The sequence below is a fragment of the Mustela lutreola genome, chromosome 6 (assembly GCF_030435805.1).
Source record: "Mustela lutreola isolate mMusLut2 chromosome 6, mMusLut2.pri, whole genome shotgun sequence".
Taxonomy (NCBI): domain Eukaryota; kingdom Metazoa; phylum Chordata; class Mammalia; order Carnivora; family Mustelidae; genus Mustela; species Mustela lutreola.
The window spans coordinates 156,597,886-156,622,537 of record NC_081295.1 but is presented as its reverse complement, the minus strand read 5'-3'; the positions used below and the strand labels follow the sequence as shown (position 1 = coordinate 156,622,537).

Sequence of the window (24,652 nt, the reverse complement as noted above, 5' to 3'; positions counted from 1 at the left end):
CCGGAAGGACGCGAGGCCCCCGCCGCAGGCGCACGTGCGCGTCCGGACGTAAGGCGCACTGCGCCAGACACGTGTGTCCGCGGCCGCGGAGCGCAGCGATGCGCGGACGTCTCCCCTTCATGCCCCTCTCTGGCTCGACTTTCCCAGGGGAAATCCAAACGCTTCTGGGGCCACAGTGACTGAGAAGACGCAAGATAATCTTATCAGTGGACATTTGTGTTACCCCCTGAGAGCATATCCGAAGCTCCTCCCTGATGGTGCAGGTCACTCACAGGAGAATTAACCACAGCAATTAAGGAATGTAGCCTCTGGCCCTCCCCTCCCTTGCCCGAATCTGGGCACCACTTCTTCATCCACCCGCGGCTCTTCGATTCCCAATACCCCCATCCTAAGACCAGCTTCTCACCTGGCTTCTGCCTTCTCTCTCTCTCTCTCTCTCTCTCTCTCTCTCTCTCGTCTCCAAGCCGTCCTGACTCCTCTCCCAGATTACTCTCTCTCCCTGAAACCACACTTAATCACCATCATCCGCCACCTCCTGTGACTCCCTTGTTAACCCCAAACACGATCTTGGACTGGAGGTGGCCATCCCCAAGTTAACCCAATTCCGAGTCCGCCTTCTCATTCTTGACTTCACTGAACTCCCGGCCACAGTCCAGTTAACGTACTGGAACAACAGGACTTTTTCCCTCCTCTCCACCTTTACTCACGGTCTTTCTTTTCCAGACCTTGCCACGGTCCGCCCTAAGAGGTCCAGTACGGGGTACCTGGAGGGCTCAGTTGGTTAAGCAGCTGCCTTCACCTCAGATCATGATCCTGGAGCCCTGGGATCAAGTCCCACAGCAGGCTTCCTGCTCAATGGGGAGTCTGCTTCTCCCTCTGACCCTCCCCCTTCTTGTACTCCCTCTCTCAAATAAATAGAATCCTAAGAGGTCCAATACTGGTCAGCAGAACTGGGGTCAAATGTGATATTTTGTAAGTTATTTCACATCCAAAACACCAGCTTTTTCATCCCATGAGATAGAAATTAAATGACTAAGTGAGTGAAAAGAGCTTTTCTTACAGCACCCAGTTATCACGCAGTTATCTACTCTATGCCCTGCTCCTTCAGACCCCACTCCACGCCAAGAACAATCTTCACCCCTTCCTTTCTGAGCTGTCCGCTATGAACTAAATATTTGTTCACTGGAGAACCTACATATGCTAGATGTTGTGGAGAATACATTATTCTTTAATTTTTGCTATCAAATGCATTGTAAGATTACATGCAGACAAATGAAAAAATTCATCATTCATCTTAAATCTAAGTATTAGGAAAGCTTTTGGACAAGATCTATGAAGAGGCTGGCTGTGCAGGGAGAGAAAGGGCTCCCAGCAGTTAGCCAGCAGACGGGGAGGACTAAGGCTCTCTCGGAAGAAAAATGAGGTGGGGGCAGGGAGCAGAGACTTGGTCCCACGGAAGCAGCATGGGCCAGGCAGGCCAGCAGCACTGAGTAGCCATGAATGGGTTTTAAGCTGGGTGTAGTGTGGTCATTAGAATGTTAGAGGATCCGTCTGGCCTCAGTGCCTTCCCAGGGCTGAGCCAACTTGGGAAGAAAAGAACTCCTTGCTTTATCATGCAACACGGCAAGGATGACTTCTTGCCCTGCTGCAGCTTTGGGGAGGTCAGGGGAGACTGGCGAGGGGGACGGGTGCCACACCCATTATGCAGATGTTCGTAGACTGCGATAAGATCCTGGCTGTGATGGCTGAACTGGATAGAGAACACCAGCTCTGTCTGTACCTCTTAGGGCTTCCCAGGAGAGGGGTCCCAGCCTGCAGACCAGTAGAAACCCCCACTAGGGAGACATGCCAGGAGGCAGGGCTGGGGCTGAAGGGGTTTCAGAGAAACAGAGAGAGGGAACAGCATCTGCAAAGGCCCAGTCAGGAAAGAGCACAGTGTGCCTGGGATACCCCTGACTCAGAACCTGAGTAGAAAGAACTTGAAGTCCACCTGCCCATCTATCACTGTCCCTCTCTGGGGCGGCTAAGGTGCCAGTGAGGAGCAGAGAGAGGCCCTGGGTTTGGGTGTACAGGGTGGTTGCAGGAGGTGGCTGGTGGAGAAGGGGCAGGGAAGGCCACATCAAAGGTCAGGCTGTCATGTGGGGCTGGGGAGTGGGGGGATTAGTTGGGGGACGGAGCTGAGAGGTTGAAAATGGAGAATGAACCCTGTGCTTATCTCTGCTTTCTCTGGACACTTCATCACAATGATGGCAAAGAATTAAAAAAGGCATAAACAAGAGAAGAGATGACCACAGTTGAGTATTCAAAAAAAAGAAAAGAAAGCTTTCCTTGAAGAATGGGCATTTTTTTTTCTTTCCAAATACAAAGTAACCAAATGACCATCCCCCTTCGGTTACCAGAATGCTCAGTTTACACCTCTATCTGGGTAACTACAGCATACCATACTTGTCCTCATGTTGGTCTTCTGGTCTATCCCCTTTCTCTAATGCTGACTTTTTAAAAAGATTTTATTGATTTATTTATCTGAGAGAGAGAGAGAGAGAGAGCGCACACAAGCAGGGGAAGGGCAGAGGGAGAGGGAGCAGACTCCCCACTGAGCAGGGAGCCTGACTCGGGGCTCGTTCCCAGGACCCTGAGATCATGACCTGAGTAGAAGGCAGATGCTTCACCAACCAAGCCACCCAGGCGCCACCGAATGCTGATTCTTATGTGTTTTGGTTTTCCATTTTATCCTATCTTGTAAGCTATCTTGAGTCCCTTTGACACATGATATGTGCCAGACATACAGATGGATGGCTATCGCCTGTTGCCACAGTTAGCATAAACATCTTCTAACCTAATGGATGGTAACCCTAGTTTTCCACTGCTGGTAATGGACTTACAGACCCTGCAGGGGAGGAAATGAAAGGCTGTGGGCTGATGTGCAGCAGAGTCATTAGAATGAGCATTTCCTGAGCACTCACTTTAGGTCAGGCACTGTTTTCATCACTTTACACGAATAAACGCACTTATTCCTTACAACGGTCTCATTAAATGGAAAGCCAAGAGGCCAGCATCCCAGGAGCTCAAATGGAGAATTAGTCCCAAGAGTGAATTTACATAAATATTTATGAGGCTCTTCCTCCATTCAAAAGCCTAAGAGATTACACGATTCAATTAAACCCTCCCTGTTTAGATTAAAACTGGAGTCTAGACCTGCATTATACCACGCATTAGATGGGGCTTCTGAGAGATTTAAGGTAATGTCTAACTTCAAAAGCTTATGGGAAAAAGCACCTGAGCGAATCAGAAAACAGAACAGGAACATTTGTAATGCAGGAAAATCAAGGCAAACCACCACTGCACAGGAATTCTAAGGTGGGAGACCCCAGGTGTCAGAGGAGGCAGGACCTGAGCAAGGCCTTTCATAACGTGCGGATGAGATTTCTGGAGACACGGGGGGAATGCCGGACATGTAAAAGCGGGCCACACACCGTGTGGAAAGAAGCCAAGTGTGAGAAGAGGGTATAACAGACACCGAGGACAGGCCTCGCTGCAGGTACTGGAGAGTAATGGAAAATAAGTAAATAGACCTAAGTGTGGAAGGCCCTGGAGTGAGAGAGTTTGATCTTTGTCCTGGGAACCGTGAACTCTTTGGACAAGACGGTCGTTTAGTCGGCTGCTAAAGGCAGGGAGACGAGGGAAGCCCTGCTGACTCTCATAATCTGAGCCCCGACTACCGAGCACCGAGCAGCAGCATTAGGAATAGGGCAAGAAATCAACTCGTAAACCATTTCAGATGAAATCTAGCAGGCCATTTACCTGGGATAAAGTAGGCAGCAATTACAGGGCATTTAGTGACCATTCTGCACTTTGCATGTTTCACAGGGATCTAAAAGAACTTGTCTTCAGGAAGTTTACAATCTAATTGAGCGACCTCAAGTATTACAGCCCAATAAAATGAGATCACTCCAGTTTAACTCTTGCCCAAAGTTATACAGCTGATCACTGTTAATCAGAGAGTGCCATGAGGTAGGAAAAGTGTGGATCAGCACAGAATTGGGGATGCCAGAAGAAGCTCAAGTTTTAAGGCATAAGAGTGGCCAAAGAGTCAATTCTGCAAATGTCAAGTGGGAAAAAAGACTAAGAAACAGTCACGGAATTTGTCCTTGAGAGATGAGCTTACAATATAGGAATGGTGAGAGTTAGGGCCAGAGGGTGTAAGTTTCATGAACCCTCCAACAGAAGAAAATTAAAAACTAGGGAAGCAATTTTTTTTTAATCATAGAAGAACTCAATGTAAGTTTTAGGTCATTCTTGATGAGGATATATAAAAAAATACTAGGATTAGTTAGGCACATAGTTTATACTTTGAAGAAAACACGCTACAACAAAAAGGTTTAACAGAAAAATCTGTTTGTATAAAATCAGAAACTGGATTTGCCTCAACACCATTATCAGCAAACTGGTGGGAAGATTTTTGTCCTTTTCTGAAGCCAGCTCCTTGTCTTCTGGTACTGGAGCCAGCGTCACACTCACACACACTCACACTCTGTCACTCAGGGCTTCCTCTCAAAGTAAAGGGTCTTCTGTGGTCGGGGAACATGGTCCACTGACTGCGCAGGGATCGGAGCCCCAGGGAACAGACAGGTGAGCAGATACAAGATGTCAGGTCTACACTCTAAGGGGAGTCCTTCGGGGAGGAGAGGGAGTATGTTCGGTTCCTAGACTCACCCCCTTGTACTAATCACTCACTGCAGCATCTAGTTTACAAAACGGAAGGAAGGCTACCTTGACACTGGCTTACAGCTAGCTAGTAGAGAAGAAAACTCTACAGACGAATCTGTTTCTCCTTGCAGCAACAGGATGCGAGTGCTGTGTGCTCTTACGTGCACATTAAGGAAAAAGCTCGACTGTTACTCTTTAGCGTGAAGTCGCTGGTGTCGGATGAGGGTTGAACTCTGGCTGAAGGCTTTCCCACAGTCATTACACTTGTACGGCTTCTCTCCGGTGTGAGTTCTCTGGTGAATGATAAGCGACGAGCTCCGCCCGAAGCCCTTCCCACATTCTCCGCACTCGTGGGGCTTCTCCCCGGTGTGGCTCCTCTGATGCTCAGCGAGGGAAGAGCTGCGACTGAACACTTTCCCACAGTCGCCGCATTCGTAGGGCTTCTCGCCCGTGTGTGTTCTCTGGTGCTCGATGAGAGAGGAGACCCAGCTGAAAGCCTTCCTGCATTCACTGCACTCATAGGGATTCTCGCCGGTGTGTATTCGTTGATGCTGAATTATGGTCGAGCGGTCGCTGAAGGCTTTCCCACACTCGGTACACTTGTAAGGTTTCTCCTGAGTGTGAGTTCGCTGGTGCTGGCTGAGGTTCGTGCTCCGGCTGAAGGCTTTCCCGCACTCACCACACTCATAGGGCTTCTCTCCTGTGTGGACCCTCTGGTGAAGGCTCAGGTGAGTGCTCCGGCTAAAAGCTTTTCCACACTCGCTGCATTCGTACGGCTTCTCTCCAGTGTGAGTTCTCTGATGCTCAGTAAGATGTGTACTTCGGCGAAAAGTCTTTCCACATTCATTGCATTCAAAAGGCTTTTCTCCACCATGAGTTCTCCTGTGGACAATAAGGTCTGATTGATCACCGAAGGCTTTCCCACATTCATTGCATTTATAAGGTTTCTTTTGTGGGAAGATTTTTTGGTGTTTAATGAAGTCCAAATTATCTTTGGAGTTCTTCCTAGATATGGGGTATCTAGCTCCCTTTGGAATGTTCTGCTGTGTATTAACTTTAGAGCTTAGACTAAATTCACTAGATTCAGGAACTCTCTCCCTAGTAAAAATTTCCTTAAGGGTCATCGACACGTTCCTGATCGATGTTTTCTCAAAAGATGTCTTCCGGGCAGGACATTTTGTCTGCCTTGATAACCGGCCCTCACCTTTATAGGCCTCTTCATTCATAGGACCTTGGGCAGTACTCCCTCTGAGACTTTCCATGGCTGACCCTGAAAACTCTGGTTCTTCAGAAATAGCCTGATTGGTGTTGCTGCTTTGGCTCAGTTCACAGCTCCCTATCTGAAAGAGATTTAAAGTGCAAATGTCACCTGCATCTAGTATAGAGAGAAAGATAAATAAAGCAGTAGGAAAAAGAAAAGAAAAGAAAATTTGCTATTCACGCACACTAGCAACTTTATATGGGAAGAAAACAAAAAGAGACAGTCGAAGGCAAGGGAATGGGAGCAGAAGAGACAACAGACAGAGTTTTTATAACAGGCATGGGGAGCACAGAGACATCAAGAACTCTGGGAAGGGTGACGGGACTCAGCCAAAAAAATGGAATGAGCAGATATACCAGCCAATGAACAGAGAATAGGGGAGTAGAAAGTAAAGTGAGCTCTTAGTTACTCGAGCCAATGAGCGGTGGTAAGAGGGAGGAAGGAAAGGGATGAGAAGAACAGACTTTTAAGTGTAGAAAAGACACCCTCTAACAAAAGCAAACACGAAGGGTGATTCTGTCAAGCTTGGATACAATCATTTTCTTGGGATTCAGAAAGAACAGAATTTCAGAAATGCTGTCTACAACACTGCAACTGGACATGCTCCCCGACCCCCCTTCCAACTAATCTAGGTGTTCTAAACAAGTCTACTCTCGGAGTCACCGAGGCCCGCTCACTTGCTTGACAAATAGCAAGCAGACTAACTTAAGTCATCCGCTGAATTCCAAGAGCTTAGACTGGAACTTGTGTCTCCTAAATAGCGAATTGCTGGTCTTTTCATGATATCACTCACCCAGACAGGTATTTTCCGCTCACTTCCCTCTTCAGGGCCTGAAGATCCAGCGTCCTCAGCTGTCCTTCCTCCGACCGAATGACAATGTCCAAGTCACATGCTGGGATTCCAGCTGATGGGAAAGGATTTAACACAAGGCTTGGGTGGTGGAGACACAGGGCTATTCAGAGCTCAATCTTAAAGCCTTGATGTATAGAAAACATGGTGTGAACTTTCAGAAGCTGTGGGAGGATGGCCTGGCGAAAATGGCTTTCTGAAAGGGGTCAAAATTGGGTTCCAGAAGGTTATACACATTCACATCAGAATCCCCCATGGGACTTATTAGTTGAGATACCTGAGCCTTGCTTCAGACCCAGCAGGTATGACACGGGCCCAGGCATTTGTATCTAATAACTTCATATAACCTGACAAGTAGAACCGTCCACAAAGAACCCTAGAAACATACTCTAGATTGCCTGAAAAACCTTCCTCGGAGCAGGAAGGTCTCAAATACACACTCAGCTTCCCCTAGCCCGGCGGCTTCTCCCTTCTGCCAGCAGGGCCAACACTTCCCAAGGCTCCCAAGATTCCCAGGAAGTAGGCAGCCAACTTCCTCAGACACGCCCACTACACAGCCAGCACCCCACACTCAGGCTGCCTGGCCCCAAGCAGTCCATTTAGCTCCCCACTGACGGACTTGTTCTTACACTTGCCCCTGAGGAGGAGCAGCAGGCCGTCTCCTGGAAAACTGACCAGCACAGCGTCCCTCTACAGCGGCCTTTCTGCTTGGGAGAATGGGAGGATATGGGAATCTGTGCCTTTCCTCGCCCATCTCTGGACTCTAACTTTCCCCACGAAAGCTTTTTTCTTTTTTTTTTTTTTTTTTTTTTTTTTTTTAAGATTTTATTTATTTGACAGAGAGAGAGAGAGAGAGAGAGAGAGAGAGATATCACAAGTCGAAAGCTTTTTTCTTTAAGCCATTCTCTTAAGGCTTCATCTGAGCCCCTGTGCTTGACAGTCAGCTACAAACTATATACCATTTCCCCTAATGCTTCTGCTCACAGCCCAATTTGGGATCCACTGGGTTAGGACATGATCTGGTTTCAGAGGTATTTCCTTTCTTGTAGACCAGTAACCCTCCCACATGTACAGGTGCGCCGTGGAGGACATCCACCAAGAAGTCATGCATGGAGAAGACCCTCAAAGGCAATGGGATGATGTTGTCTGTATCCAGCTTTGCCAAAAATATGCCTTCCGACTGGAAACAGGGAACACGTAAGACCTACCACTAGACTAAGAGTCTGATTTATTTAGAATGTCTCTGTACAATCCGGTTTTATACTTCACGGCGCCCTCATCCCTTAGCGGGAATTTGCCATATTGCTGGACTGGCTGGCCTGCATTCTTGCAGCACAGACCCTGCCAACTACACCATCATGATTTTGTTGACAGCTCACTGTTATTTCTTTTGTGACAGTAATTCTCAAGGCAGCGGTACTACCTCCCAGGGAGAGGTCTGGGAATTGGTAAGGGGTTTTTCTGGACTGTAATGTTGATTGGATGGTGCTACTGGAATTTAGTGTGGATCAGGAATAATGGGCATTCCTGCAAAACAAAAAAATGTTCCTGATCCTGCGTGACTTTCTTTCTTTTTTTTTTTTTTTAAGATTTTATTAATTTATTTGACAGGCAGAGATTACAAGTAGGCAGAGAGGCAGTCAGAGAGAGATAGGAGGAATTAGGCTCCCCACTGAGCAGAGAGCCTGATGCGGGGCTCGATCCCAGGACCCTGGGATCATGACCTGAGCCGAAGGCAGAGGCTTTAACCCATGTGCCCCCTGTGTGACTTTCAAAAAGTTGTTAATAAATGTAGTGCACCGAAGGGGCACCCCAAATGTAACAATAGCCAAACTATGGGAAAAGCCTGGATGTCCATCAACAGATGAATGGATAAAGAAGATGTGGTATATATACAATGGAATACTATGAAGCCATCAAGAGAAATGAAATCTTGCCATCTGCAACGATGTGGATTGAACTACAGGGCATTACACTTAGCAAAGTAAGTCAACAGAGAAAGACAATTATCACATGATCTCTCTGACATGAGGAATTTGAGAGGCAGGGCGGGGAGTCGTAGCGGGTGGGAGGGAAAAAATGAAACAAGATGGGACCAGGGAGGGAGAAAAACCATAAGAGACTCTTAATCTCACAAACAAACTGAGGGTTGCTGGTGGGTTGTGGGCAAGGGAAAGGGTAGCTGGATCATGGACATTGGGGAGGGTATGGGCTATGGTGAATGCTGTGAATTGTGTAGGCCTGATGATTCACAGACCTGTACCCCTGGGGCAAGTAATATATAATATGTTAATTTTTTTAAAAAAGACTGTTAAGGTTTTTTAAAAAGGTTGTTAATGTGGCAATAGTGGCAGCTGGGTGGCTTAGTTGGCTAAAGCATCCAACTCTTGATTTCGGCTCAGGTCGTGATCTCAGAGTCCTGGGATCGAGCCCTGCATGGGGCTCCATGCTGGGCATGGAACCTGATTGAGATTCTCTCCCTCCCTCCTCTCTCTGCCCCTCCCCCACTCTAAAAAAAAAAGTTAATAGTTACCTAAGGCTAGAACCTAACACTACTTTACGTAGAGATACAAAATATTTTGCACAGCTTTGATATATACTGGAAAATTAGGGAAATAAACTTCTCTTTCTTTGGATGCTATTAGGACTTGCTCACCATTTCAGGAAAATCAAACCACTTACAGTAATAGATTCACAAACACGACATTCATCTATCAGGCCATATTTCTAACTGTTGTATTCACAGTGATTCTGTGAACAGGTGCAGATATCCATTTCATCCAAACTGTACAAACTGAACTATACACACTATTCTAATATAAATTACTTTCCTTTATATCAGAGTTAGGTAAGACATTGATATTTTGGAAATTGTATCTATAAGTAATTAATACTATCTGTCAGTTTTACTACAGGATGGTAAGTTGGACTTTGGTTCCCAGTAGAATGTTACTACATTATTTCACATTATATCCCATCCTGGGGAAGAGATATTGTTACGAGGATGCTTAAGTTTATGGTGGTTTAGGTTTTCCCCTTAACCAGAAAGATCCGAAATTTGAAGATCTTTGTAAATTGTCTTCTTAGATCCATGAAAACTTAGGCTCCCTAAAAGTATGCAGAATATCCTGAACAGAGAAAGAATGAGAACAGATTCAAAGACAGATGGACAGTTTGAGGTGGAGGGTCCTCCTCATGCTCATTAATATCCTGGGAATTGGTAATCTAAGCCAATGTGATATCAGTTGATCTACAGAATTCAATTCGTATATATACTGTGTAGTACAAGTGTCCTAAAATGTAGTTATTTTGTCATTACAGAGAAGTTCATTACATGTATAACTGTATCATGCATTTTCTGTTTGTTTATGTGACACATGATAGAGACAGAGAAACCCCACAGGGGAGAGCTTCTACATTAAAACAAAGGAAGCTAACTTGGGAGATTCTTTAGGTCTTTTGCATCTGTCTTTTATAAGCGTTTTATGAGTATTGAGTCCTTTATGCCTCACAACAGTGAGAAGGGTACTACTGTTATCCCCTCGATACAAATGAAGAACTTGAGGTACAGAAAGGTGAAGTAATTTGGCCCCAAGCCAAGCATTAAATCCTGGACTCAGACTCACTAGGGAATAAAACCTGAGTTGCACTTTCCACTCCTGTGGCCCTAAATGGCCAAGAAAATAACCCCACTGATCCCAGGATACCAGCATGACCTTAACTGCAGAGTGCCATGGAGCTTTAGAGAGTGCCTGCCTCTGAAAGGTGACCGTCCTGAGAGGCTGTGCTAATGCGACAGCCCGATCTATGTCAGCTGAACATGGAATGTTCCAGACACCCCAGTGCAGCTGGTGTCCTCAGCACGAATCAGTGGACATCACATAGAGGCCCTGTGATGTAAGCATTTACCAGATAATCTGGATTTTTAAAAGCTTTATTTATTGGGCACCTGGGTGGCTCAGTCGTTAAGCATCTGACTTCGGATCAGGTCATGATCCCAAGGTCCTAGGATCGAGCTTCGCATCGGGCTCTCTGCTGGATGGGAAGCCTGCTTCTCCCTCTTCTACTCCCCCTGCTTGTGTTCCCTCTCTTGCTGTGTCTCTGTCAAATAAATAAATAAAATATTTTTTAAAAAGATTTATTTATTTGTTTGACAGGGGAGGGGCGGGAGGAGAGGTAGGGATTCTCAAGCAGACTTTACTCTGAGAGAGGAGCCCCACATGGGGCTCTATCTCGAGACCTGAGATCATCACCTGAGCCGAAACCAAGAGTCAGATGCTCCACTGACTGTACCACCCATGCACCCCAGTAATCTGCATTTTGATTATAGTGATATAATGATAACTATATAAAACCCAGGGGAAAATAACCAATTTCGTTTTTATGTCTCCTCATCTGTCAAATGAAGATGTTGGACTTGATTGGTACAAAGCTCTCTGATTCAGGGAGTTTAAGTCCCAAACGCTAAGGCACGTACCTATCTGCCTACACTAAAGGCATTAGACTAATATGATCCTAGTCTTTTTCAAATCATCAGAGACATGTGAAAGCTTAAGGTCCATGTTTCAGATGAAACCATTCAGGCCAGTAAGATGTTCTTCAATCACCAAATGATGAAACAGAGAAAGGAGTGTTGAGGAAGACATTATGAGCAATCGGCAGCCAAGCAACGAATAGTCCCATCCTGGGCAAAATTTGGCAGACTCGCCTAAGGGAAGTTCTGTGAAAAGAAAAATAAATGTATGCCCTGTTTGGTGCTATGACCCATTCAGAAAAAGAGGAAGAATCCTTAACTTTCATGGGACATACTCTTCTAGTGAGACTGGCTGTCTCACTAGAAGAGTATGTGTACCTCCTCTTGGCTTTCTTTTTGGTCAAAGGCAAAGCTGGCAAAGATCTTATTCTAGGCAGCCAGGATCACTGGTCTGGTAATGTCACATCTGAATGCACATGTGAATGCAGTGTTACGTTGAATGCACCCTTAAAGGTCGAGGTAAAACAAATGCCTAAAAGCAATCCTACCTCCTCCCAGACGCAGAGAAAAGGACAACAGACACTGATGCCTGTCCTGAAGTCCCTAGTTCCTTAGTGATAAAAGGTACAAGGGATGGATCTGGGTCAGGTCTAGACCCTCCCTGAACTCTCTAGGTGATCTGAGGCATAAAATCCAGGCTCTTGGTCAATTTTCCCACATGGGACAGGAGTTCAAATGGACTTTGACAGCAGTCTCTTCATTCCTCCTGACGATCCAAACTAGAAGGCTGCCGAAGCAGCTCTGGCACCATAGGGTGGTGCAACCCTGGGCCAGTCACTCACCTCTCTGAGAATTTGGTCCCACACGGTAAAACGGCACAGCTAGGACTTGCGTGTCTTTTCTCACAAAGCTTCTTTCAGAGCTACAAGTGAAAAAACAGCAAAGCGTTTACAATAAAGAATAGTCACATACAACGTAAATAGATAAATAGATACAATTGCTGGGCGTACCTCAAATGAATTCAGTTTAACAGTGTGAGGGTGTACCTGTAAAGCAGATGCTCCGAGAATCTGTGAGGCTGCCTTCAGCAGCTGCTGCTTCAGAGCGGGGACAGAGGAGCTCTTATTCCTGGTCTTGAAGGACGCGCTGGAAGGCAAACCCTCCAACGGATTTCAGAGAGGCTGCGAGCCATTCCCTTGCTCAGGCTCCCACGGAGGACTCCTGCACCATGGTGTGGCAAGTCCTTTCCTCTCTTCCTCCTTCCTACCTCCTGCTTCAGCTACTTGGAGCACTTTACTGCTACAACCATACTGCATCCTACCCAGTCATTGTTCTCCCCAGTCAAGTGGTCATAAGGGCCGCAGCCCCCCAAACCTATCTGCTTTCATGGGACCAACTTCCCAGCGACACGCACCTCCTGTGACCCTAACCATCTGAAATTTTTTGGACCATGTCACCGCCTCTTCCAGCAAGAATTCAGCAAGAATTCTCCTTTCTTTCTACCGCCTTAAGCATTAAGAATTTATCTCGGTCAGAAGGAAGCAGGTTCGGAAGGGTCTGGAATACTCTTCTCCGGGTGCTTGCTTTCAGGCCCGGGTTGGCCCGCTGGAGCCTCTGCTGATGGACAAAGCAATCAGCCCGAGGGCTGGGCAGCCCCAGTTCGACCCCAGAGCAGAGACGACCGAGTCCCGAGACGTCCTGAAAGGTGGTCTTCAGGCAACAGTGTGGGCAGGAACTGGCTCAGAATAACACAGAAAACTGATCCGCAGACCTGGCCGGCGGCTCCACCAACAGGTAAACGCGTACTGTCCATGCCGGTCCCGAGCAGTCCCATGCCAGGCAGAAGCGCGCGGCTGCTACTCGCGAGCTGTGTAACTCCCGGGACGGCGCTTCATCGCCGCGCGCCTCCGTGTCCTCGCCCGCAGCATGGGGAGGGTAACGCGCGTGTCACGGGGCGCCTGCGAGGGTGAGAGGGGTCAGTCCGGGTACAGAGTCGAGGAGCGGCGACGCGCACAGCCGGCTCCAGAAGCCCCCCCGCGCCTGGCTGCAGGTGGCGGCCGCGCACCCCCGGGGACCACCGCCCGCCCCCCGCGCAGCCCCGGGACCCGGCGGAGCCGCCCACAGGCGCAGCCGGCGACCCCGCCGCCCCGCCCGGGGTCGCGGCGCTACGCCGCATGACCTGTCCCCGAGCCCGCAGGCCCACCCGCCCAGGCCCGGCCCTGCGCGCTGCGCGCTCCACTCACCGGCCGCCTCAGCGGCGCACCCGGGTACACCTGGGGCCGGGCCCGCGCTGCGACGGAACGCGAGTGCACGGCGCTCGAGGCAGCCGGAAGGATTAGCGAGGAGCCCCGCGATCCCCGCGGCTCGCAGACGCGCGGTAGGAGCACGGAGCGGCGCTGGGGGGGGGGGGGGGGCGGGGGCGCGGCTCTGCGCCTGCGCCCGAGAGCTGGGGCTCCGCGGCGCTCGCTGTGAGGAGCCCCTGCGGCGGTGGGTGCCGGGCAGTCGGTGACCGAGAGCCGCGGTCCGCGGAGGACCGCGCCGACCCGTGTGGTTGTGGATAGCGTCCCAGGAAAACTGGGTAAAACAGCGTCCCGGGGTCGCCGCCCTGGTCTGAGGAGGGTCGCGGGAAGGCGGCGCGGCCGACCGGGATCCCGGGGCAGGCTGTCCCCGACCTCACTGCGGACACCGGCCTCCTTGCCTCGCTGCTTCACGCCGTCGGCCGCGGGAGCTGGGGCTCCGTCGGGAAGCAGCTGCCCTGGGGTCCTGCGATCGCGCCCCGCATCGGGCTCCTGCTTCTCGCTCTGCCCCGCCCCCTGCCTGTGTGTTCTCTCTCTCTCAAATTAATTAATTAGTAACAACACAAAACATCCATCGAGAGCTGTAGAGTTGTATAAAATCAGTATCGCTTTGGTGGGGAGGGCGCTTTTCTACACAATTTTATCAGGATTGTGTCATCGCACCGAAACCCCTGAGTTTGTTCTGGAGCTCGGAAGGGAGAGCCTGCGGGATGAGGGGCGTCAGCCCGGCTTGGCTCTTAGGGGATACCACGGAGAGCACAGCAGGGGGCGACGCCGGCAAGAACCGACGAGCTCGACGACCGGACCGCGTGCAAAGCGGCGGACTGGGCGTGTGACTGGGCGTGTGACTGGGCGTGTGGCTGGGCGTGTGGCTGGGCGTGTGGCTGGGCGTGTGACGGCTGCGCGCGGGCCTGGCGTAATCCAGGAGAACCGGGAGCCAAACCGTGAAGCTGCAAGGGACCGGGACACCGTCTAGGTTCATCCCTTTCATTATATTTGTAATTGAAATTCAAATCGTACTAAAATATGCAGACCACAGAGTTCCCATTTGAACCACTTGAAAGTGCACGAGAAAGTTTTTAGTGTTTTCATAATGTTGTGCGAACACCACCACCGTCTGATTTCAGAGCATTTCCTCACCCCAAAAGAAACCTTGAACACACTGAGCAGCCACTCACTCCTCATCACCCCCCTCCCCAGTCCCTAGGAACTTCCATTCCACTTTCTGTCGCTATGAATTTACGCAATCTAGACGACACGTATAAGTCAAATCCTACATTTATCTTTTAGCGTATTTTTTTTTTTTTTTTAATTTGCGTGATGTTTTCAAGGCCAATCCACGGTATAGCATGTATCAGGTTCATCCTGTCCCGGGTTCACCCATATTATAGCACCATCCATTCATCTCTTCTTCAACACTTGGGGTGTTTGCGAATAGTGTGAATGCTGTGACTTTTGACCGTTGTGAAGAGTGCTGCTATGAACATAGATTATAAGCACCTGAATCCGTAACTTCAGCTCCTGTTTTAATTCCTGTTGGGATTTTGATTGGGGTTGTTTTAAATAAATGTATCTCTCTGGAAAGAGTTGCTATCTAGACAATATTCAGTCTTCACTTTATGAACATGATATATTTCTCAATTTATTTACATTTTCTTTACTTTTCTGAGCAATCTATTTACTTCTCAGTTTAAAGATCATATATGTGTTTTGTTAAATTAACCCTAAATACTTTATGGTTTTTATACCATTAGAAATGGAATTATTTGGGGGCACCTGGGTGATTTAGTCCATTAAGTGTCTGTTTTTGGCTCAGGTCATGGTCCCAGGGTCCTGGGAGCAAGTCTGTATGGGGCTCCCTGCTCCATGAGGATCCTGCTTCTCCCTCTCCCTCTCCCCCTGCTCATGCTCTCTCTCAAATAAATAAATATATTTTTTTTTAAAAAAAGAAATGGACTTATTTGCCTTTTATTTTCTGGTTGTTTGTTACTAACATTTAGAGAGATGATGATTTTTTTAAGGATTTTATTTATTATTTTAGAAAGAGAGAGAGAGAGAGCACATGCTCAAGTAGGGGAGGGGCAGAGGGAAGAAGAAGGAATCTTGACTGCACTGAGCATGGAGCCTGATGCAAAGGCTCCATCTCATGACCCTGAGGTCATGACATCCGCTGAACTCAAGAGTTGGACACTTAACTGACTGAGCTACCTGGGTGCCCCAGCAATTGATTTTTTTATACTGATGTTAAACTCTTGGGGCACCTGGGTGGCTCAGTGGGTTAAAGACTCTGCCTTCGACTCAGGTCATGATCTCAGGGTCCTGGGATCAAGCCCCACATCGGGCTCTCTGCTAGCAAGGAGACTGCTTCCCCTTCTCTCTCTGCCTGCCTCTCTGCCTACTTGTGATCTCTGTCAAATAAATAAATAAAATCTTAAAAAAATAAATAAACTCTGTCACCCTGTTATGTTTACTTATTTCAGTGATTGTTTTGTAGGTTTCTTGGGATTTTTCCATGTAAATAATAATGCTGACTATGAATAGCATTAATCTTTAGGCCTTCTATTTTTTAAATTACTTTTATTATTTCTTCTATTATTTATTTTCTGTTTATTCCTCATATGTGTTTATTACTTTTATTTCACCAGCTAGGACCTCCAGTACAATGCTGAAGAGACCTAATGACAGCAGATGTCTTTGTTCTGTTTCCAATCTTGTAAGTAGAAACTAATATTTCCCCATTAAATATATTAGTTGTATCAGATTGTAGAATTTTGTTTCTATTCATAGTTTGCTAAAAGTTCTTTTTTTAAATGGGTATTGAATTTTGCCACACTTTTTTTTGCATCTATTTAAAAGATCATGTAAGATCATTTATCATTTATTTTGTTAATGTGGTGAATTACATTGATTATTCAAATGTTTTGTATATCTTATATTTCAGGCATAAACCCCACTTGATTCTGACATATTATTTTGTTTAAATATGGATGGATTCTTGATCTTGAAGCTGTGAGATCAAGCCCCATGTCAGGCTCTGCACTCAGCATGGAATCTGCTTGAGGGTCTCTCTCTCTCTCTCTGCCCTTCTCCCCCCACTCTTTCTCTCTAAAATAAAAATAAATGAAATTAAAAAAAATAAAAAACAGTTTGATAATACACTTTTTTAAAAAAGATATTTATTTATTTATTTGACAGATCACAAGTAGGCAGAGAGGCAGGCTAGGGTTGCAGGGGGGAGCAGGCTCCCTGCTGAGCAGAGAGCCTGATTCAAGGCTTGATCCCAGGACCCTAAGATCATGACCTGAGCTGAAGGCAGAGGCTTAACCCACTGAGTCACCCAGGCGCCCCTGATAATATACATTTAAGAATTGTTGCATCTATGTTCATGAAGGATATTGATCTATAATTTTATCATAATAACTTTGTCAACCTGGGAACCGTTCCCTTCCTTTACATTATCTGAAAGATTTAGGGGAAGTATAGTATTATTTCTTCATTATGTGTTTAATGGAATTTACCATATAGGCCTAGAAGGTTTTTTGTTGTTGTTATTGTTGTTTTGTTTTGTAGAATTCAATTTAATAATGCATTTAATTTCTTTAACAAGCACACGGCTATTTATTCATATTTTCTACTTCTGCTTGTGCTAGTTTTATTGCATTCTTCATAGAATTTGTCCATTTCTACGTTGGGTTTAGTGGCAGGAATTTGCTCATACTATACCCTAATTATTTTTGATGTCTGTGGAATCTGTGATATCTCCTGTGCATTCCTCATATTGACAAGTTGTGTACTCTCTTTTTTTCTTGATCAGTTTTTCTAGGAAGTACCAATTTTACCAATATTTTTAAAGAACCTTTTTCTGTTGATTTTCTCAAACCTTGTTTTCTACTTCATTTTCTTCTAGTCTTTAACAGCCATTTGCTTATGTGGGGTTTAATGTGTTCTTTTTCTGGCTTCTCAAGCCAGATATTTAGATAACATTTTAAACCTTCTTTTATAGTATAAACATTTAAAGGAACAAACTTCCCTCTAGTAGACTGTTCAGCTAGATCTCGCACATTTTGCTAAATTACACTTTTGAGATTGTTTAATTTGAAATATTTTCTGATTTCCCTGGTGATTTTTCCTGTGACTCACTAGTCACCTAGAAACGTGTGCTTTTAATTTCTAAATGTCTCGGGCTTTTCTGGATAATATACTGTTACTGATTACCAATTTAGTTTTGCTGGTCAGAATATTTTCTGTGTAAGATTTCAATTTTTTGATATTTATTGCAACTTAGGCATATAGTGGGTCTTCTTTGAAAGGTAAAATCAGGGGCATCTGGGTGGCACAGTCAGTTAATTGTTCGACTCTTGCTTTCAGCTCAGGATGTGATCTCAAGATCCTGAGTTCAAGCCCTATGCTGGGCTCCATGGTTTGCATGGAGTCTGTTTGAGATTTTTTTCTCTCTCTCTTCCCTCTCCCTCTGTTCCTCCTAATCATCCTCTCTAAAATAACTAAGTAAATCTTTTTTTTTTTTAAAAAGGTAAAGTCAGCTAAGTAACTGGCTGATACATAATCAACCATCAGATAGACAAAGCTGTCAGAAAAAATATGAGTTAAGGAAAGGCAAGGAAGACATCCAGATGGCCAAGAGACACATGGAAAAATGTTCAACATCACTTGGCATTAGGGAAATACAAATCAAAACCACAATGAGATACCACCTCATGGCAGTCAGAATGGCTAACATTAAGTCAGGAAATGACAGATGCTGGCGAGGATGCGGAGAAAGGGGAACCCTCCTACACTGTTGGTGGGAATGCAAGCTGGTGCAGCCACTCTGGAAAACAGCATGGAGGTTCCTCACAACGTTGAAACTAGAGCTACCCTATAACCCAGCAATCGCACTCCTGGGTATGTACCGCAAAGATACAAATGTAGTGATCTGAAGGGGCACTTGCACCCCAATGTTTATAGCAGCCATATCCACAGTAGCCACACTATGGAAGAAGCTGAGATGTCCATCAACAGATGAACAGATAAAGAAGATGTGGTATGTATCTACGATGGAATACTATGCAGCCATCAAAAATCTGAAATCTTGCCATCTGTAGGATGGAACTATAGGGTTATTATGCTAAGTGAAATAGGTCAGTCAGAGAAAGACAACTACCATATGATTTCAATGATATGTGGAATTTAAGGAACAGAGGATCAAAGGGGAAGAGAGGAAAAAATAAAACAAGGCAAAGTCAGAGAAGGACAAGCTATAAGAGACTCTTAATCACAGGAAACAAACAGAGGGTTGTTGGAGGGGAGGTGGGTGGAGGGATGGGGTGATGGGGGGATGGACATAAAGGAGGGCGTGTGATGTGATGAGCACGGGCTTTTATATAAGGTGGATGAATCACTGACCTCGACCTGTGAAACCAATCGTACATTATATGTTAATTAACTGAATTTAAATAAAAAATAAATAAGCTTAAGAAAATAAAGGAAAGGCAATCATCCATTCATTTATGTGTTTAGTATGTGCTCCTGTTTACTAGGTCCTATTCAGTGTACACAGTTGAACAGAAATGTGTATTCCCGTGGACTACGCAACAGAAGGGAAAAGAGAAGAGTCAGCAAAATAAGTAGACAACACATTAAGAGCCAGTTCTGCCACCAGACTGATGGGATTCTCAGTTCTTCTTGAAGCTACTGTTTGTTTGTTTTTCCTCCCAAACAGAGCCCTCAAGGTCACCCCTCAGACCCCGAGATGCCTTGTACTATCCAGTTCTCACCTCCTGGATAAATTAGAAGTTTTTTCTCACTTTACTCTCACTTTAAAGGCCTCTTACTTCTTTTTTTCTTAAAAAAAGATTTTACTTACTTATTTGAGAGAAAGAGAACACATCAGGGGGAGGGACAGAAGGAGCAGACTCACCACTGAGCAAGGTGCCTGATTTGGGGATGTGGGACTCGATTCCAGGACCCTGGAATCATGACCTGTGGCGAAGGCAGATGCTTAACCAAGTGAGCCACCCAGGCACCCCAGCCAGAGTTCCAATATTGCCAAACATGAGAAAAAATACTGGATAGAGACCCTATGAATGTAGCCTGTGTGGGAAAGCCTTCAGCCAGAGTTGACACCCTATCACACATCAGACAACCTATACCAGAGAAAAACCATACCAAAGTGGTGAATGTGGCAAAATCTTTACCCAGAGCACAAGTCTCACCAAAAATCAGAAGACCGCCCACTGCAGAAAGACCTTACGGACATAATCAGTCTGCAAAAGCTAGCATACAATCCTTTTTAAAATAAAGACTTATTTATTTTATTTTTTAAAGATTTTTATTTATTTGCCAGAGATAGAGAGAGAGAGTACACACAAGCAGGCAGAGGCAGCGACGAGAGAAGCAGGTGTGGGACTCCATCCCAGGACCTTGGAATCATGACCTGAGCCGAAGGCAGCGGCTTAACCAACTGAGCCACCCAGGCGTCCCAAGACTTATTTATTTTAGAAAGAGAGAGAGAGAAGGAACAACAGAGAGAGAGAGAGAGAGAGAGAGAGACTCTCAAGCAGACTTCACGCTGGGCACAGAGCCTGATGTAGCCTGATCCTTGGACCCTGACATCATGAGCTGAAACCAAGAGTGACCACACGACCCCGGCACCCTGTAGTGAGTACGAACCTTTAATAAATAAAGTGTAATAAATAAATGAATAAATAAATAATATATAGTAAGTGCAAACCCCTACTAAATGAAAAACAGGAACAAATTGCAAACTAACCACATAGCAAGTAAGCCTAGACCACATGCGTGTAGTGATAAGATTAGCGCGGAGTAACAGGTTGTAAATATTTTTAACGTATGCGAAATATCGTAGACCAAAACATGTTTTCGACGTGTGTGTTTTTGGTGTGTAAGCATGAGAAAAATAAGTGATGTAATGTGCTTATGAAGGAGACTTAGCACAGTATATAAAGAGGCATCGGGTTGGACTGAGGTGAAGCGAGTTCCCTGTCAGGAGAACATCATCTCCGGTGTTACCGACGCCCTGACAGTTTCGTTGCCGACCACTGGCTGGTTCTCAATCTCAACTTCTGCGGTGACCTCTCTGTCTAGATTGTGAGGTGACGTCTCCTTCTCCGTGACAACTTCAGCGGACCGTGACCAGACCACGATAGTGCTGTGGACCTCATCCCAATAAAGATCAAGTGAGTTACATCATATCCATCTCTCTATCTCTTCTTTACAGGTTGCAACCTCCTGGCGGGACGCAGGGGTTTTGCTCGGTTCACACCCCCAGGGTAGAATCCTTTTCAGCATCGGATAACTCACACTCCCTAGAAATTCTGTGAATGTGATAAATGTATTGACTTCAGGTAAACATCAGTCATCCCCTGAGATCAAAGGCTTCGCTCCAATACAAGGAAAGTTTAAGACTTGACATGACACTTGACATGAAAAGCCAGCAAGCTAATGCTGTGCGCAAGACACTACCAAGTAAGTTTTGTAAGATACTCGAGGACAGATATTGTGTGGTTCTGATATTTCAACTTTTTGTCAGTGTTTCTTACAGATACTCCATGTAATGCTTCTATCTTTCATTAACACATTTTTGGTCAGTCTTTTTATGTCCTCATCTTCAGAAACTTCCTGAAACCTTAAAAAACAGGAATTCCCCTATAAAACCAGTAAGTCATGGAGATAAAAAGTCCAACACAGGGAATATAGTAAAAAATACTGTACTAATGTCGTATGGTGACAGCTGGCAACCTCTCTTAAGGTAGTGAGCACTGTGTGATATATAGAATTATTGAATTACTATGTTGTATCCCTGAGACTAATAAAACCTTGAATGTCAGCTATACTTTAATAATGAAAATTTAAAAAAGAATAGTGCCTCAAATGGAAATAGAAACTCCCAAATAAGGATGGAGAAAATGTTTTCATTGGAAGACCACCCCAAATTCTATATCCACAAGTTCTACACAGAGAAGCTAAGAATCCAAGTATCTATCACGTAAGCCCTCTCGGCGGTGACAGAGAGGATTCCAGAGGACCGATAGAAGCAAAGGGACACCTTTTAAATAACTGAACCCTTTAACAGAGCTGTTCACTTCCTCACTAGGCTTCTCTTCACTTCCTCATCCCCAACAGCATAAGACTTTTTCCAAGGGAGAAAGACAGATGGGAAGAGAACGATTTTCAAGATGTGTTTCATAAGAATACATTTCTACAGGATATAGACATGTACTTTTTGAAGTTTATTTTCTCGCCTCTGAACATACCAATGCAGAAGTAGAGGATCTGGAAAGACATGCAGATACTATACCTCTGAGCCTATTCCTTATTACTTGGCACTTGGTTTTAAAAGCACCATGCTGGAACACGTGGCTGGCTCAGTCGGCTGGGCATCTGCCTTTGAAGTGGATGGTGATCTCGGGGTCCTGGGATCGAGCCCCACATCAGGCTCCCTGCCCACTGGGAAGTCTGTTTTTCCCACTCCAGCTGACCCTTGCTCCCACAACTTGTGCACATGCATCCTCTCTCTATTAAATAAATACAATCTTTTTAAAAGAGCACTATGTTATCATGCTTCATGAGTGAACCTAATTATCCATATTAAATGAGGTCACCTCACTTTAGTAGATTGGGCTTAGGTCAGAAAATAAGATGATAGTAAATCCAAGTTCCCTTGAGAAATCCCACAGCAGAGGAGGAAGAAACCAGAAATGACCAAAACACGATGAAACTGTGAAACTTGATTCCTCTCCCCGCAAATTCACTTTTATCTAGTTTGAGTTGGCTGTTAATCAGTGTAAGTACAAATACAACTTAAAATATACTCTAAATTGTATGGCAACAGTTACAATACAACCGAGCATCGAGATCAGAAATAGTGGCAGTGTACAGAAGTTACTTGTTTAAATCTTTAAGTCAGTATTGAGTAAGATTACATGGAAAACACAGGTTTAAACTTCCATTAACTTCCATTTAATCTGTCCACTGATGGGTTAATGACATGAGGGTGATCTTGGTACAATGCTAACAACTGGCCCCTGGGACAGGTTGAGTACCTAAAAGTCAATAAGGCTATTTTTTGTTTGCAAAATCAATCAAAGTAAGTTAACAAATGCCAAGAGACATAACTTCAAACAAAGTAGTATGTAAATTTTTATTATAGAATTAACGATTCAAATATGTTTTTAATAAAAAAATTTCTGATTTCATCTACCTAATGGGAAATAATTAAAATGTTGTACACAGGGATACTGCCTGCAAGGGAGCACAGGGGAACTTTCTGGGGGGACAGACATGTTCTGTATCATGACTGGGGCTGTGGTTACTCAAGTGTCTACAGTTGTCAGTCATTCACCTGTATACTTAAAATACTTTCAAAAAATATTTGAAAAAATGTTATGCAAATAGACCATTAATTTCTATTATTTCTCTTCAAGGTCATATATTTTTTCTTTACAGTATGTGTACATTCCTGAGAAGTTTGTAAACCTAGCTCTCTATTTAGATTTGTGAATCTACAGGATCCACATTCAAGCTCAGACGCATCTATTTCTCTCCGCAAACTCATCATACACTCCCATATATGTATATATTTCCCTGTCTTGCTGCATCATTGAAGATCATGGACTTTAATCTTTCCCAGCTTATTTTGACAATGATTTTCTAGTTTTTAATTTTTCCAGATAGAATTGCCTGTCTTTTTCCAATTTTACTTTATTTGAATCTTTGTGGCAGTTTTTCATTGAGGAGCATTAATGTTCTACATATTTAATTCTGAGTTCTGTTTGACTTGCTCGTAACTGTTCCCAATTTCTTTGAGAGGCTCCCTGTGTCATTTGCCAGGCTGGGTTCTTAGCAGCATCACATCAGTAATACATTTCATCTTCCTAACAACCTATGGAAGGAACCACATGAATCATCTCGGAAATGCACCAAAGGAGAATGCCGAGTTCTGCCCATTCGTAACCAAAGGGTTGTGAGAGGCTTGCTTAGATATAAGGATAGAAGTCTCAGGAAGTGTGGAGAGACAATCAGACAAATCCACTGATGTTGCTTCTCAGGTTGTCTATTTAGGAAGGAACAAGAGCCGAGGACATTGTCGGAAATGTAGACCATAAGCACTCAATTCAGCACCAGGCACTGCACTTTTCTGCTCAGTACTGACTTCTTCCAACTACCAATGTGCTTCTCAGAGCTAGGCCCCTTCCCTCACATTTGTCACTGTCAGAATGAACAACTAGCATCAAGGCCATACCTTACCAAGGGATGCAATCTGACAGTTTCCATCTGAAATATGACTGTATTTGGAACTCAGAGATATTGTCATTGGTAAATAACTGAAGCTATAAAAGGTCAGGTAGATGAGCTAGAATCTACATCTCTCTCTCTCTCTCTCTCACACACACACACACACACATACACACATACATACATACACAAATACCACAGTAGGTAGCGTAGGAAAATAACTAGACTGGGATTAGACACAGACTCTAATCCTAGTTTTGCCATTTGCTAGTTGTGAAACTTGAAGCGTGCCCTATCTTGGGCAAGTAGTAGGGCCCATAGCACAACAATGGAGCCACCCAGGAGCCCCAGCAGGTCTGAATTAAAAAGTAGTCTCAGGGTCCTGATCTGTCTTTGAAATCTCAAGGTTACTATAAATGGGACACGTTGTGTGTGAAAATGCTGTATATGAAGCTCTACAACTAGCTGGGAAGAGAGATTGTTTCCGTTGAAGATGGCTCTGATCCTCCCAAGAGTGGGACATTTTCTTATCCTCACAATGATGTCAGACAGTTTCTGACAGTCTCTGATTTTAGCAAAGATTTCTCTTTAAAAAACATTTTTGCCTTGGGAGTAGCAAGGCAAAGATAGCATTGATAAGAAAGCAGTAATTATTCAAAGAGGATGTTGGTTAAACTTTACAGCTGCAGTATGATTTTGGGAGAAAGATTTGCTGTTAACTTTGCAGCAGGCTCTATCTGTGTCATCTGAGTCTGGTCTATGGCCCAGCCGAGTTTTGCTTTTGCAAATGGAATAATACATGGAAGGTG

General features: G+C 45.1%; 1 protein-coding gene and 1 long non-coding RNA gene across 5 annotated transcripts; one reads left to right on the top strand and one right to left on the bottom strand.

Annotated features, from left to right (window-relative positions):
• Positions 1 to 133: 133 nt before the first annotated feature.
• On the bottom strand, positions 134 to 13,674 carry ZNF391 (zinc finger protein 391). Of its 4 annotated transcripts, none has more exons than XM_059176207.1 (5): positions 13,536 to 13,674; positions 12,339 to 13,250; positions 12,135 to 12,214; positions 6,646 to 7,014; positions 134 to 6,043 (listed from the first exon to the last, which is right to left on the bottom strand). In XM_059176207.1, exon 5 carries the CDS (start codon positions 5,967 to 5,969, stop codon positions 4,896 to 4,898), a length of 1,074 nt encoding a protein of 357 aa, XP_059032190.1. In that variant the 5' UTR covers positions 5,970 to 6,043; positions 6,646 to 7,014; positions 12,135 to 12,214; positions 12,339 to 13,250; positions 13,536 to 13,674; the 3' UTR covers positions 134 to 4,895. The 4 variants fall into 4 exon arrangements, with proteins under 4 accessions (XP_059032190.1, XP_059032192.1, XP_059032191.1 ...); XM_059176209.1 differs by having other exon boundaries at positions 134 to 6,047; positions 6,762 to 7,014; XM_059176208.1 differs by having other exon boundaries at positions 6,646 to 6,873.
• Positions 13,675 to 13,725: 51 nt separating this feature from the next.
• On the top strand, positions 13,726 to 19,957 carry LOC131833061 (uncharacterized). The gene is made up of 3 exons (XR_009354285.1): positions 13,726 to 13,870; positions 16,235 to 16,302; positions 18,121 to 19,957. It is a non-coding gene; the product is annotated as an uncharacterized LOC131833061 (long non-coding RNA).
• Positions 19,958 to 24,652: the final 4,695 nt, after the last annotated feature.

Coding starts and splice junctions, on each gene's coding strand:
- ZNF391 (XM_059176207.1), bottom strand. CDS start 5,969: ATGGAAAGTCTCAGAGGGAGTACTGCCCAAGGTCCTATGAATGAAGAG.